The 15303-nt window shown below is 41.1% G+C and overlaps 1 protein-coding gene across 9 annotated transcripts in view; it reads right to left on the reverse strand.

The window, feature by feature from the left end:
- LOC121400588 (zinc finger and BTB domain-containing protein 8B-like) overlaps window positions 1–11702 on the reverse strand; it is a 40902-nt gene extending 29200 nt beyond the window's left edge. For 5 of the 9 annotated variants that reach the window (XM_041583958.1, XM_041583953.1, XM_041583952.1 and 2 more), the window contains exons 1-3: window positions 11423–11701; window positions 8996–9928; window positions 6791–6969 (exon numbers count right to left, since the gene is read on the reverse strand). In XM_041583958.1, the coding sequence (XP_041439892.1) occupies window positions 6791–6969; window positions 8996–9902 (1086 nt within the window). In that variant the 5' untranslated portion in view covers window positions 9903–9928; window positions 11423–11701. Of the gene's footprint in view, window positions 1–6790; window positions 6970–8995; window positions 9929–11422 lie in introns of all 9 variants that reach the window. The other 4 variants (XM_041583957.1, XM_041583956.1, XM_041583951.1 and 1 more) reach the window with 3 other exon arrangements.
- Between the last annotated feature and the right edge of the window lie 3601 nt (window positions 11703–15303).

A 15303-nucleotide genomic window follows, 5' to 3' on the forward strand; every position in this document is an offset into this window, starting at 1 on the left:
CAGCTCCCTGGTAGATATAAGAAACAGCACTAAATAAGTAAAATCATGTCCCACTGTGACTCAGTTACATTGAGTAGGAGCAAACAATAGCCTGCCACAAAGCAGTTCATTATTTCTTTTTCTTAACACAGCCAGTACAGTAAAATGCAGATTTAGACAAGATGATTTTAACTTACATTTTTCCTTTCCACTAGAAATAGACAAGTAATGAAAATAGTTAAATCCAATAAAGAGCTACAACTTACTTGACCCCTTGGAATTTTGCTTCAACTCTTCTCTTGTTTCCAGTGCTGGGTACTGTAAATAATAAGATAACATCTCTAGTTTTTAACTGTAACTATAACAATGGATATAGTAGCACATATAGTAGTGGGACCATATATATATATTATATATATATATATATATATATTTATATATATATATATATATATATATATATATATGATATATTATGAGGACAAGGTGACAGATGCTTTACTTTTGTTTGTGTATTTTTTATATGGATGAGATCATTTTTAAAAGTTTAGCTTTTGTTAATGTTTTTGTTATAATATCTCCAACTGTCTCTGTAATAACCAGTGCAAATGTCTCTTTGCATATCTTACTTGTTGGAAGGACTAGCAGCATTATGTTTGACCTTGTTTGGCACTGGAGGGGGAGGAGCTGACTTCTTTGCTGGTTGGTTGTTCGCTTTGGGAGTATGGTCAGGTCTTTGGTTCACGTTGCAACTAAAACAAAGAAGGAAACCAATACAGACTTGCTTAAAAGCTTTGAAAATAGTGAGACAATAGTTAATGGGCTTACGTTTCTTATTGTTTATTCCCTATTTTTACCATAGGCCCATGTGCTTGTTCTGGGCTCTCTGCCAAAAAGCAATTAAGTTAGAAAACTTGTTTCTTTTTCTGGCTTCATTGCAGAGAAAAACTGGACTTTCCAGTACAAATGAGGGGCTGCAGGTTGAGCTGTCAAAAGAGGGACAGTCCCTCTAAAAATGGGACAGTTAGGTATGGAATGGCACTGAGCTAGGATATTGTATCAGTCAACCCAAGACTGCATGGTCTGCATCAGTTTGGCCACTTTGCAGAAATATCCCTCTAAATGTGACCTATTGTCAGATTTATACTGAGTTGGGCACAATTTTGCAACATTTGCATTGCCAAAGCAAAGTTGTTTAGAAAGCACCACAGATGATCTTGGACCCATAAATATCACCCATGCAGTAAGACTCCTAAACACTTCCCATGGATTTCAGTGGAAAGTGTTTTGGAATATTCCAAGGGCCTTATTTGTTTCACCACATCACCAGTGACAATAGACTATGCTAGTGATCACATAACATTATTAGTGAGCTATGAAATTGGTAGGTCATTCCCTGGAAAATGTACATGTTGGGGAGTTAGCAGTTTTGACACTAAATGCAATTTTAAAGGACAATATTGAGGGAGCAGCATGAGGGGTTGTTCACCTTTGAGATAACTTTTAGTATGGCGTAGAGAGTGATATGCTGAGACAATTTACTTTCATCTTTTATTATTTGTGGTTTTTGAGTTATTTAGCTTTTTTATTCAGCAGCTCTCCAGTTATAGAATAGAAAGACAAGAATAAAAAGTAACAATAACAATACATTTGTAGCCTTACAGAGCATTTGTTTTTTAGAAGGGAGTCAGTGATGCCCATTTGAAAGCTCCAAAGAGTCAGAAGAAAAAGGCAAATAAATATAAAACTATAAAAAACAAATAATGAAAACCAATTGAAAAGTTACTTAGAATTGGCCGTTCTATAACATAATAAAAGTTACCTTAAAGTTGAACCACCCCTTTAAGGTGAGCACAGTGATCGCAGGGCTGCCTAGTTATTTGCTATCTACAACTAAAGGTTTCCCATGACACCAAATATTGCATGGGAATAAGTTGGTGTGAGTTCTGAAGACCCCATTGTATACTACAGAGTTTATCTGTTATCTGCTGTGTATCCTGTTCCTTTTCTCCTCTTTCAGCTTTGAATGGCTGCCCCCATGGCTACACAGCAGCTTGTTTATATAAACTATAGTTGTGAAGCAAATACTACATAGTTTTACCAGTGCAGGGCAATAGTACATTATATTTTCATTACTTTAAAAAACTTTCATTTTTCATTTAATAGGGGCTGCAAAGGTACAGTAGCATACCTTCCAACATTTGAAAAATGTAAAGAGAAACAAAAATATTAGATGAGTGTAGTGCAGCAACATTTTACCACGCCCTTTTTATAGACACACCCCCTAATTACCATGTCCATTTTACTAAATTTGGCAGGTTATGAAAGTTTGAACACATTTCTGGGAGTTTTAAGGGCCATGTTTTATGTGTTATAACAGTTTTGCTAATGAAGCAGAAATCGCCCTTTAAGCACCAAGAAACCTGCTTATCTTAAATTGTTACAAATGTATCAAAGTGCAGCTTCTCAGTGTTCTGGTCTCTCTGCTAAAAAGACTCTATTTTAATTACGTTTCAGAGACTTTGTATGTTTTCCTGGCATCAGTGCAGGAGATCAAAGAGAAACTTGTGATATTTCACTAAGAAACCTGGCGCTCCGGGCTGAGTTGTCAAAATCTGGACTGTCCCACAGAAAATGCAGCGCACACAGTAATATATACCTTCATAGTTTACTCTCTATCCCATGGAAAATACATTCTTGTGATCTTTATACCAATGTGCCTGTACATGTGCATGCTTATCAAGGGTTTACACCAAAAACGCAAATGATTGCACTTTAAAGGACCAGTAACTCAAAAAATGTTTTTAAAAAATTCATTAGTATAGAACAAAATAAAAACACCAATACAAATTAACTTTAAAATAGCAAAGCTTTATTAAGAAATAACTTACAGAAACTCTGCTTCCTGTCCTCTACAGAAAAGGCGACAGGGTGACGACGATCCATTGTGCATCGCTCAATTTCTTCTCCCATATTCTACTGACAGCGTGTGGAAGGCGATGTCGGCGGGCTCCCCATTAGCTTCCAGGTGTCCAGCGCAGGAGGAGGTAGCGAATCTACAATGTACTGTGGCCTGTACAATCGGAAGAGGCTCCCACACTGCGCCAATAGCGTGAACATATTTCATTTGCAGGCGCTCCTGACAGTTTCGGCAGTCACAGGTGTAAGGTGCATCGCTTGTGTATTCGGGCAGGCTAAGTCTCTCTGAGCCAAAGGATGAGCACTCTGTCCTCTTTGCAGCGCTCTCAGGTTTGATCCCGTAGTTGCGCCCGTTAGCTTGGAATCCAGAGAAGGAAGGCGCAGCACTGGAGATGGGATCCAGCCAGGAGTGTACCGTGTATCTGCCGCTGTCTGCCCGATGGGCTTCAACCACAAGTGCAAAGAAGCAGTTTCAAATGGCAGAGTCTTCAAAAATCTGCCCGGCAGCTGTCTGTGTGTCCTCCTGCCCCAGATCTCAGCAGCTCCAACCCAGTGTGTTCTTATTTCCTACACGCTGCATGTAGCTAAACATGCGAGGCAGGTCTCGTGCTGGAAATAAGGACACACTGGGTTGGAGCAGCTGAGATCTGGGGCAGGAGGAGACAGCTGCCGGGCAGATTTTTGAAGACTCTGCAATTGGGCAGACAGCGGCGCGCTCCTGGCTGGATCCCATCTCCAGTGCTGCGCCTTCCTTCTCTGGATTCCAAGCTAACGGGCGCAACTATGGGATCAAACCTGAGAGCGCTGCAAAGAGGACAGCGTGCTCATCCTTTGGCTCCCAGGGACTCAGCCTGCCCAAATACACAAGCGATGCACCTTACATCTGTGACTGCCGAAACTGTCAGGAGCGCCTGCAAATAAAATATGTTCACGCTGTGTGAGCCTCTTCAGTCTGTACAGGCCACAGGGCATAGGCACATTGTAGATTCGCTACACCTGGAAGCTAATGGGGAGCCCGCCGACATCGCTTTCCACACACTGTCAGTAGAATATGGGAGAAGAAATCGAGCATTGCACAATGGATCATCATCGCCTTTTCTGTAGAGTACAGGAAGCGGAGTTTCTGTAAGTTATTTCTTAATAAAGGCTTTGCTATTTTAAAGTTTAATTTGTCTTTGTGTTTTTATTTCATTCTATACAATTAAATTCTATATAATTTAGAAAGAATTTTGATGTTACTGGTCCTTTAAAGTGTCTCCTCATCTCTCTACCCAACCTCATGACTCATTTCAGAAAAGCTCTGTCTATATACTCTCCCATCTTAAAATCTGGGGGTGTTTTTTTCAATTTCCTATGATATACAACCAAACACACAGCATTTTGGCAACTGCAAGCTCAAAATTGCGATTTCCAACAATTCCTTAAGAATAAAATTCCTACTGTTTGACTGAGTAGGGTAACGCTGTTTCTATAGCATGGGGACTACACTGTAGTCTCTATTTTTAAAAAGGAAAAAAAGACTACAACATGCAGATGATTTGATCTAGAAAGCCAGCTAATGGAAATGGCCATAGTAATGTTTCCATTCCCTTCTGTGCATGTTTCTGTAAAAATGCCATCTCTGCTAGACTAAAAAAATTGAATTATTAAATAACTTGAGCAAATGTTTAAATATGAAGGACTATAATCTACTATGAATCTATGTGACAGTATAATGTTCATTTTCTCTAAAACGCAAAAGTCATGGGACACAAGTGAATTTACTACGGCATGATAACAACTGGTGACACTTTTTAAGCATCAAGGATATATTTTACAGGCTATTCATGGATCTTGTGTTTTATATAGGGAATAATGTACAGGTATGGGATCCATTATCTGGAAACCCATTATCCAGAAAGTTCCAAATTTCGGCATGGCCGTCTCCCATAGACTTAATTTGATTCAAATAATTCAAATAATTAAAACTGATTTTCTTTTTCTCTGTAATAATGTGCATTGTACTTGATACCAGCTAAGCTATACAGTAATTAATCCGTATTAAAGGCAAAACAATCCTATTTGGTTTATTGTTTCAATTTTTTTTTAGTAGAATTAAGGTAAAGTGGTCTCAATTATGGAAAATCCCTTATCCAGAAAACCCTAGGTCTCAAGCACTCTGAATAACAGGTGACAAATTTTAAAGATTCATGATTTTATGATGTAGTTTTTATTTCTAAATTACACTGCAAATAATTCACTCTACAATATAAAATTTCATTTGTGAACCAGCAAGTGTATTTTTTTTGGTTGTAATATTGGTGTGTAGGCAGCCATCTCAGGTCATTTTGCCTGGTCATGTGCTTTTCAGCACTTTAGGATGTAACGGCTTTCTGGTAGGTTGTTGTTTTTTCTACTCGATGTAACTGAATGTGTCTTAGTGGGACCTGGATTCTACTATTAAGTGCTATTCTTATATCTACCAGGCCACTGTTGTTGTGTTAGGGAGCTGTAATCTGGTTACCTTCCCATTGTTGGAAGCTTCTTTGTTTCCACTGGATGTGGTATTTCTCCCCTCAATTTTATAACCTTTGTGGTCAGTTCCTGTACCTCGTCCTTGGTACTGGCAATCAATTGAAAGTATAGTTGGTGGAACAGACCAAGGTAGACGCAGAGCTTTGCTGCAAAAAAATCCTTTTATTGACACAACATGTTTCGAGCAAAAATGTTTCGAGCACTTGACAAAGGGCATTTTTGCTCGAAACATGTTGTGTCAATAAAAGGATTTTTTTGCACCAAAGCTCTGCGTCTACCTTGGTCTGTTCCACCAACTATACTTTCAATTGATTACCTTCCCATTGTTCTGTTGTTAGGCTGCTGTGGGGGGGAGGGGGTGATATCACTCCAACTTGCAGTACAGCAGTAAAGAGTGTCTGAAATTTATCAGAACACAAGTCACATGACTGGGGGCAGCTGGGAAACCGACAATATGTCCAGTCCCATGTCAGATTTCAAAATTAAATATAAAGAAATCTGTTTGCTCTTTGAGAATGGATTTCAGTGCAGAATTTTGAAAAACATTTTTCCCATAACATTATCCCTTTAAGGATATTAGAAATCACAGATGAGAGGGGTTTTCATAACCATAACGGCACAAAGCCTTAGGCCAAGTGTTTTCATTCAAATTATGGAACTTCAAGTTAATGTCTAGGACTGGAATTGTTTCCTGTGTCATTGAATGGAAAATGCAGCACAGCTCTTTGCACCAGTGATTAAGGACAGCACCAGATTTATCTCAGGTGCTACCCTAGACATGGCTCCCCTTACCCAACCACTCTCTTACCAATTTGGCACATGCAAAATAATAAGTGTGCAGGACTGTATTTAGGTCCGATGCTGTCCTCGGAACCGAACGTAAACACGCCCCTACATGGCCGTGGCGGTGACGTCACTTCCGGCAAACCAGCCGGCCCTCTATGCTTCACCCCCCCAGCTCTTTCACCCTTTTACCTATGGAAATTCGTGGAAAAGGCCGGGCAATTATTATTTTTTTTTAATTTAAAAAATACATTTATAGGCACCTGAGGGCCACCCCCAAAAACCTGCTGCCCTAGGCACAGGCCGCTGGGTGCCTTAATATAAATACGGCCATGAGTGTGTGTAATATCATAATGTGAGCACTATGGGGCAAATTTATCAAAGGTCGAATTGAAAATTCTAATTTAAATATTTGAGTTTTCAAGTTTATTTTAGTGTAATTCAACCAGAGAATACTTGTGATGACAGTATCCCTTAAAGTTCTACAATCATAAGAACTAATGCTAATAAATGCAGGGTACAGTAATTTAGTTGATTGTATGAATAAAAAGCCTAGTTAAGAACGGATTTCCTTTAGTCAGCTGCATATACTCACAGTCAGTGCATGGCTTCTCAGGTGCTCCTGTCGGGTAAATCTTTTCCGACAAACGTCACAGGGATAAGGCCGCTCACCAGTGTGAGAGCGGATGTGGCGTTTGAGGATCCCTTTCTGCTTGGCTGTGTATGGACAGAATGGACACTTGTGCAGCTTGATAGGAACAACTAGGACATCCCCTTTAAGAAAAGGTAAGAAGAACACATGAGTGTGCAACCCCCATTTTATGTTTTTCAGCGGACCAGGAAAAATTATGTAAAATCATGGAAATTTGTTAACACAACTTTTTCTTCAAGGATATAAGCACGAGTCAGTTTGACTTTGAGATACAATATTTACTGTGTTAATAACAAGGGTTAAACATTGCAGCATCAATGTTACACTATGTGGGGCATGTGCAAGGCCTCTCTGTCAGTCACATACACAACCTAAAGCAATAAGTGATTGTTATATTTTAAACCTCTTTATTTGACTAATAACATTCACAAACAGAAATTTTTGGGTAGATCAGGACAAAATTGTTATGTAAAATCCAGGAAAACATTACTTAAAATCAGGTTAATGTACCCACTGAAATGCATTATAAATTGGTGGGACCACAAATAAAAATTGTAAAATGCAGGAGAACTTAAAATCAGGGTACTTAAAATCGAGGTTTCGTTGTAGTTTCCAAAGAATTAAAGTCTTCATGGTTCAAGTCTGCATTTTAAAGGAGAGGGTAAAGCCTATTTAATTGGGATTGCCAAAAGTTAGGCACGCCCAAGTGATTATATGTACTCACCTCAGACCCGGGCCGGTGCTCCTATCAGGAGAAAACTGCACCGGTCTGGGGTTTCTTCCAGTGAGTACCACAGAGCAGACTGGCTTCCCTCTTTCTTCAAATATCCCGGGGCAGGCGTGTCCGCAGTATAGCCGTCTTCTTTGTTAAAGTTGGGCTTTTACACGCTACTGCACATGCTCACCCGTGCAAAGAAAGAAGAAGCTGGAAGCCGATCACTCCGTGATGCTCACTGGAAGAACCCCAATGTTGGTGCAGTTTTCTGCTGATAGGAGCACCGGCCCGGGGTGTGAGGTGAGTATACACAATCACTTGCGGGTGCCTAACTTTTGGCAGCTCCAAGTAAAGTCAGCCTTTCCTTTTCCTTTAATGATTGAGATAAGTTGAAATGCAGCCACTTCAACTAGTTGGATCACAACCCAGTAGTGCATTTCTATGCCAGTTGCTATTTCATTATGCACTATGTGAACCAACCAAATGATTAATTTATAATGCAACGCATGATGCAAAGTGCACTTTTTAAATGCGGTTCATCATTCTTTCCCCACAATGCAGTGTTTTTCACCCAGAATTCCAGCATAATTTCTGCATCAACAGTGTGATGCAAGCAACATTAGCAGAGTGGGCATCGCACACAAAGTTAGTAATGGCTACTGATATGACCTGCCAGGGGAACCCTGGAATTACTGCCATATCCAGAATGGAGGTAATTCCAGGTTAAACACAAGTCAACAAAGCATGCGTATACAACTCCTCAGAGCAAACTGGGTGCATTAATGATCCTGCAAAAACACTAAAGGGCATATATTTGTATATAAGTTTGTAGCTTTTTTGTGATTTAAGAAATTCGCAGCTATAACCACAAATCTATATTTTCCAAATTAAAATTTTCACTATTTTGGATTATGGCACATGGGATAAATCTGCTCTATCACAAGTGACAAATATACTGAAAATGCTTTCTCACTGGCAATAATGTAAATTGCCAAGGGAAAACATATGCTTTGCTTTCTGAAGCTGCCTCTTTTTGAATGGGTTTAAGTGCACAATTTTATCTTGTATTATCTCCCCCAGCTCTGCTGAATTTTAAGGGATCTCTCTTATTTGGAAACACGATATCCATAAAGCATTTTACACAAATAATTCTATTTTCTAAGAATTATTTCTTGTTATCTATTATAAACCAGTAAATTGTGCTTGTTTCTAACCAAGCTGCATAAATTGGTATTGGTGGCAAAAACATTTGTATTGGGTTTATTTAATTTTTCAAGTTTTTCAGTAGACTTGTGATCCATAACTTACAAAAACACCTTGTGTCTGGAAATCCCCAGAATCAAAGTGTTCTGGATAATAAATCTTCTGCCTGCATTATAGGGTATGAAAAATACAGCTTTATATAATACAAAAACCCTCTTATGGTCCATTACCTGTGTCTTCCCCAAACCAGTCACCTTGAATATCCATCATAGAGCTCATTGGGACACCAGTATCTTCTTGACGAGATTCAAAGTCCCGTGGAAAATGATGCACTGCATCATCCTTCCTCTGGGAAGAACTATTTCTCAAAAGAGCCTCAAGAAATTGCTTCATGTGATAGTTATTGCATGCTATATCAACCCCAGATGCTGAATGCAGACCTTCCTCTCCCTGTTCCAGTCCTGTAGGAATATGGTAGGTTTGTACACCCTCTGACACCTCCACAACATCAGAGTCAAATTCCTCTTTTGGTTCTACTGCTTTGTTGGAACTTTTACTTTCATTGGAGCCTTCTGTTGGGTGATGTTTTACCATCAGCTCTATAGAGTTGCAACTACTGCAGTCGCCACCGGGTGGATCTTTCTGGCAGTCACTGTCATTTTCTTTCTCAGGTGAGGCCCCCAGCTCTGCTTCTCTTCCACTATTTATGCCATCGCTGCCACTGTCTGCCTGTCCAAAGGAACTTTCCTTCTCAATCTTCCGGCATATGTCTAATGAAGAGTGGATATAGGCTTTACAGAAGTTGACCACATCTGTCATCTGCAGATAACTAGCCGCACTCATAACTTCGATTACATTTTCTCCACACACGTTCAGCTTGCCTGAATAAAGAAAGTCCAGGATGGTAGAGAATGCCTCTGATGTGACAATATCCAGAGAGGCTGTGCTGTGTCTCCCGCTGTCCTGAATATAGTGAACTAGCATGGCTCCAAAATAACCACTGTTCGCAAACAAAACATTCCTGTGGGCTTTGAAAATTCGGCCCTCTACAATTATGCTGCAGTCACAGAAGAAATCCCTCTTCCTCTGTTCATTTAATTCCCCAAGTAGTTTGGTATAATATGATGACATCTCCATGGCTCCAACACAAAAATATCTCCTAGCTGAAAGAAGGAAAAAAACCATGAAGCAAATAAAATCATCAAATAAATGAACCGCTTCAAAATGATTGCTCTGAGAACATCTATTATTTTTAGGTTTAAAGGAAAACTATACCCCCCAAACAATGTAGGTCGCTATAAAAAATTGGACCAATCCCTGGATCAACTTTGTACTACAGTTAATTTCAGCAACCCTGTATTTTCTCACTTGCTAAAAAAACCATCCAAATTCTTCTGGGAGAAAATTCCACAACGTCACAGTTTGTGCTCCACATTATTAAAGTGATACAATAAAAACTGGAACGTGTCGGTATCAGTAAATAGAAGCTGCATGTTAAATATAAACAGCTAAAAGCTGCCCCCCAGCCCTGCGAACCTTAGTAACGGCGACCCTCCGACACCATTAAATCATCTTGCTGAGTTGTTTCACTCATGGTGGGCTGAGAGCGGTGATCCCTCGAATTACAAATGAAAACAGGACTCCAGCCTATGGAGGGATCGCCCCCAGCCCAGCCCAGCGTGACTGAAACAACTCAGCAAGATGATTTAATGGTGTCGGAGGGTCGCCGTTACCAGACTTTTGGGAGCTTTTAGCTGACTATATTTCACATGCAGCTTCTTTTCACTGATATTTTTCTAGGAACATGTCAGTATCACTTTAGGTTGGAATCTCCATCAATCTCAGCCACAATACATTGTAAAACAATCTACTCTGTAATCACATATTACATACTTTTCCGTTATCCAAGGCATGCTTCAAGATTTGCAGTAAGTCTATGGAACTCACTCTAAAGTGCTTAAGCCAGCAGCTATTCTAAAGGCATACCCAGCATATTGAAGTAAACTTCTGCCTACCATACTCTTTCTTCCTTTCCTCAAACATTACTAAAGGTGGCCATAGATGTAGAGATCCTCTCGTTTGGCGGTGTCGCCAAACAAGGGGATCTCTACCCAATATGCCCACATAGAAGTGGGCGATATCGGGCTGATCCGATCGTGGGCCCTAGGACCCAGCGATCGGATCATAATGGATCCGATATGGGCAGTCGGATCACAGGACCACCCGGATCTAGATCTGCCCGACTTTTGGCCAGATATCGATCAGGAAAGCCCGTCAGATGGCCCCACACACAGGCCAATAAGCAGCTTTTATCAGCCCGTATATGGGGCCTTTACTCATCACCTCAATGGGCTAATTGCCTGCCCTATTAGAATCGCTACTATTTACTTTTCAAAAAATATTAACTTTTTTTTGCCTTTCCCACAACTTTTCTCCAGGAAATCAGTGGGTTATTTACAATGTTTATTGGTCAAGTGCACGTAGAATTATGAAAGCAATTATCCAATATGGTCATTGGACTGGGACAACAGGTTGCCCATGATTACTATTTTTCATTATAAATGAAGGGTGAGTGCAGATAGACAGCCTACGTACTACTGCAGGGACACCACAAATGAACCCATGAGCTAGCAATGAATGGCGAGTGGGTGACTTACTAAACACACAAGCTAAGGCAGATGCATACAGGGCCGGGTTAGCCGCTAGGCGAGTGAGGCGCTAATGTAAGGCAAGTCCATCACACCGCCCAACAGTCCCTCTCTTCTTAACTCAGTCCGCAGTCCCGGAAAGCTGCTTCAACGCCCCGCAAACCCGATAATACCCAGCGCTTAGACTCCAGCAGGACAGCTTCTCCCGACGTCACAAGTCTCGTTTCTCGCAAGACTGTGGCGTCACGACGACTAACGTGTAGAAACGCAGTGACGCAGCACGTAGCCTTACAGGAAGGGGCGGCTTGTAAGATGCGCTAGGGGCTGAAGAAGTGCTGTGGCTTGTACTTGTCAGTGAAAAATAAAAAACACTTCGTATATTTCGTGTTGGTTCATAGCCATGACCACTAACACATTATTCCTTCAGAAATCACATATATTTTATTCTCAGAGCTCTTTGTGCTATCAGAACCTCTTCTCCCTATTTGTTCGAGGAGGACAGAGTTGGTGAAATGAAACAATCTTAAATCAAAGTGCTCCTAGCCCTTCTGCTATTTTACTAAATAAGGGGCAGAGTTTTCACACATTAAAGACCAATTTAAGAAAAGACGGGATGTTACAGCAAAAGTAATCTTTTAGGCACTTTTGTTCATGATGGCGGGAGAAGGGTCCTCACATCGCAGACCAAGGGCCAGTTTAGGAGAAGTAATGTGTTATATCTACCGCTCACCCGCCACTAAACTTATCCTGCAATGGTGGTGCTGGTCCTCCCTCAGCAATAGCAGTAAATGCACAGGTCTGCACACACTATTTATCTGCAGTCTGGGATGTGGCCCCTCTTTTTATTAATATTTCACCACAAAGATCAACGTTTTGGGGGGTTCAACCTCCCTTCGTTGATCTTTGTGGTGAAATATTAATAAAAAGAGGGGCCACGTCCCCGACTGCAGATAAATAGTGTGTGTGCCGACCTGTGAATTTACTCCAGTTTAGAAGAAGACAATGGGGCAAATTCACTAAGCTCCAAAAATTCGCCAGCGACGGCTTTGCTCTCAGCGCAACACTTCGCCAGGCGTAGATTCGACAGGACAATGCTAATTCACTTAAATCCAAAGCGTCCAGGACCCGAACTCTGGCGAAGTTGCACTAGCGTTACTGCGCCAAGTGAAGCAAAGTTGCGTTAGAATTGCCTAATTTGCATATGGCTGCGCTAGTGTTACTGTGCCAAGTGAAGCAAAGTTGCGTTAGCATTGCCTAATTTGCATACGGCGGGAAGTTAAAGTTGAATGGACGTATATGTTGCAGCAAATACATTATATTACACAAGCCCGGGAAACCTTAATAAAAGAAAATAGAGTTGTTATATTGCCCTACACATGAGCCCAGTGTAACGTTTATGTGCCATATGTTAGGAAATGTAGGGGGGAAGCAGGTTACCCCAAAAATATTTACGCTCTTTTTCAGCCTATCACCCTGAAAAAGGAAAAGACTAGCATTTTTTGGGACTTAGAAAAATCTTCAACTATTTTTTTAGGAAGTCCTATCTACTCTATTGCACTTAGCCTGGTCTGAGGTGGCGAAGGCAAGTCTGGCACAAGAGGTAACGTTCAGTAAAATCTACATCTTAGTGAAATGGCGTAGTTACATACCAAAAGAGATATCTTTTACACTTCATTAACTCTGTAAAGTTTGTAAGTTCCCTGTTCCAAAAAGGTGAAGAATGGTGCTGGCAGGGTCTTCCCTGTTTCGCTGTTACCATTAAACAGACTTGTTTCAAGTTCTGGTCCAGAGTTTTATAAGCAGAATTTTCACAATTTATAAAAAAATATGGACTAATTTGGGACAATATAGTAGATGAAACATACAAAATTTTACCTACCTTATACCAGGTGAAATATACCAACAGGTTTTAGGCTTTTTTGTCCACAGTGGCACGTGAGAGTGTGTTTTTTTGATAATTTAGGAGACGAGAATTTCTGAAATTGGGCCAATCTTGGATTTTTATACTATTTTTAAACTGGCATGATATTCTAGTGTTTTTGTCAAACTTTGGCCAGATTTTTTACAATTTGGGACAGAACTAGAGCAAATTTAGGGGAAGACAATGGGTGAAATTGATCAAAATTAGGATAGTGCTACTGATGCCAAATGGCCCGAGGTTAGCTGCCTGAAATTGGGGCCTAAGTGGGGGCCAGTTATTAACCATACATAGTTAGGTTTTAACAAGTTGGAAACCAGATTCCATGGTGCTAACTGTAGGTAGTGAGAGAGAGGTAGACAACTGTTCTACACCAAGGAGGAAGGAAGGGGCCAGCAGTCCTGTGTTACCTCAACAGTCAGGGACACATTGGTAACTGTTCAGGGCAAGACATGTTTTTTATGCTGCATGAATGGCACCCTTCGGTTTTTCCTAGTGGTTTTACAACTATTCACAATCCAATCATGTAGCTAAGGGGATGGCTCATTGTTTCAGAGGCTTATGGGGAGAAACAAACCCTTTACGAAAACCCCTACCCCCCCACCCCGCGTAGACCCCCTCCCTGCTCCGCCCCAGCCTAGCTGCCCCCCCCGGGAAATAGACCTAACTTTTTACTTACCCCTTGGTGCATATTTACAGCATCTGAGTTCATCGCAGCTATCTTCTTCCGGCTGCTGGCAATTTCCGTCCATTTCGGTCCTTATGCAGTTGTTGCAAACCGGTAAATTGCTCCAACTGTGCATGCACCACTTCGCCGGCAGCACCGGATTTCTCCCCTGGGCGCCCGATGCCTCAGGGTCCTATCGCCTGCTATCGGCTCACACCATTCCCCCTTCTTGCGCAAGTGTGCACATGCGCATGCATCGTAGCGCTGGAGAACTCTGCGTTCCCTATACATTCTAGGATGCGGCTGGGCGGCATGCCGCCTCTAAAATTTCGCCGCCCTAGTCCTGGGCCTTTGTGGTCTCGCCACAAATCCGGCCCTGTTCTCCAGTCTCTGTCTCAGCTTACCGTAGATGACCCAGAAGATGACTGCTGTGAACTCCGATGCTGTGACTCAGCACCGAGGGGTAAGTAAAAAGTTAGGGGCATTTTCCCGGTGGGGTGGGGGGGACAGCTAGGCTGGGGGGGAGGAGGGAAGGGGGGTTCTCTTTTAAAGTGCCAAAATGCAATGTGCTAAAGTTCCATAATCCACCCTCATCACAGACTTGTAAATTGCCTGTACTGCCTGGAAAATGGTATGGACACATCTCCAACAAACTACTGCCTGACCATCGATTTCAGTACAGTCTTCTGGGAAGCTGTACCTCATATTTGCATATCATTAGATTATCCAGTGACATGAAATATTCTGTTAGAGGAGTTGCTCAAGACAAATATATTTTAATGCCCTTTGGTAATTTAATGAGCTTTGTTTCTATGTAAAATCTGTCCTAGGGCCTTGCTAGAACAGCTGGAATTTTTTTTAGGTTTAGAGTGATACCTCATTCTTTGCAGCTGGATATACAATAGATTATAGTATAACAAGAAAAATCCAAGAAAATGTTTAAAGGACCTGCCATAGAAATGCAGAAAACATTCTAGTCTGCCTGTCTAAACGCAACACAAAGGGTTATGTCACACACAGTGCTTTCTCTATCAGTCTTTTTATGCCAGCAGGAAAATACTCAATATTACTCATAACTGTAGTGGCAACTGTCTGTTGCATTTTAATACCTAAATATATTCCAAGTATGCAGTGATAGAAGGTTGCCATTTAATTTACTGGCAGCATGAATGAGTGGTCTTTAAATAATTTTTGGGAGCACTTAACATCCATAACATCACATGCAACACAATACAGAAAGGCATATCTGAATCCAGTGCCAATTAACATCATCGGGAGTAAAGCAAATGGTGCATACACCGTTCT

This window comes from Xenopus laevis, chromosome 2S (genome assembly GCF_017654675.1).
Source record: "Xenopus laevis strain J_2021 chromosome 2S, Xenopus_laevis_v10.1, whole genome shotgun sequence".
Lineage (NCBI taxonomy): Eukaryota > Metazoa > Chordata > Amphibia > Anura > Pipidae > Xenopus > Xenopus laevis.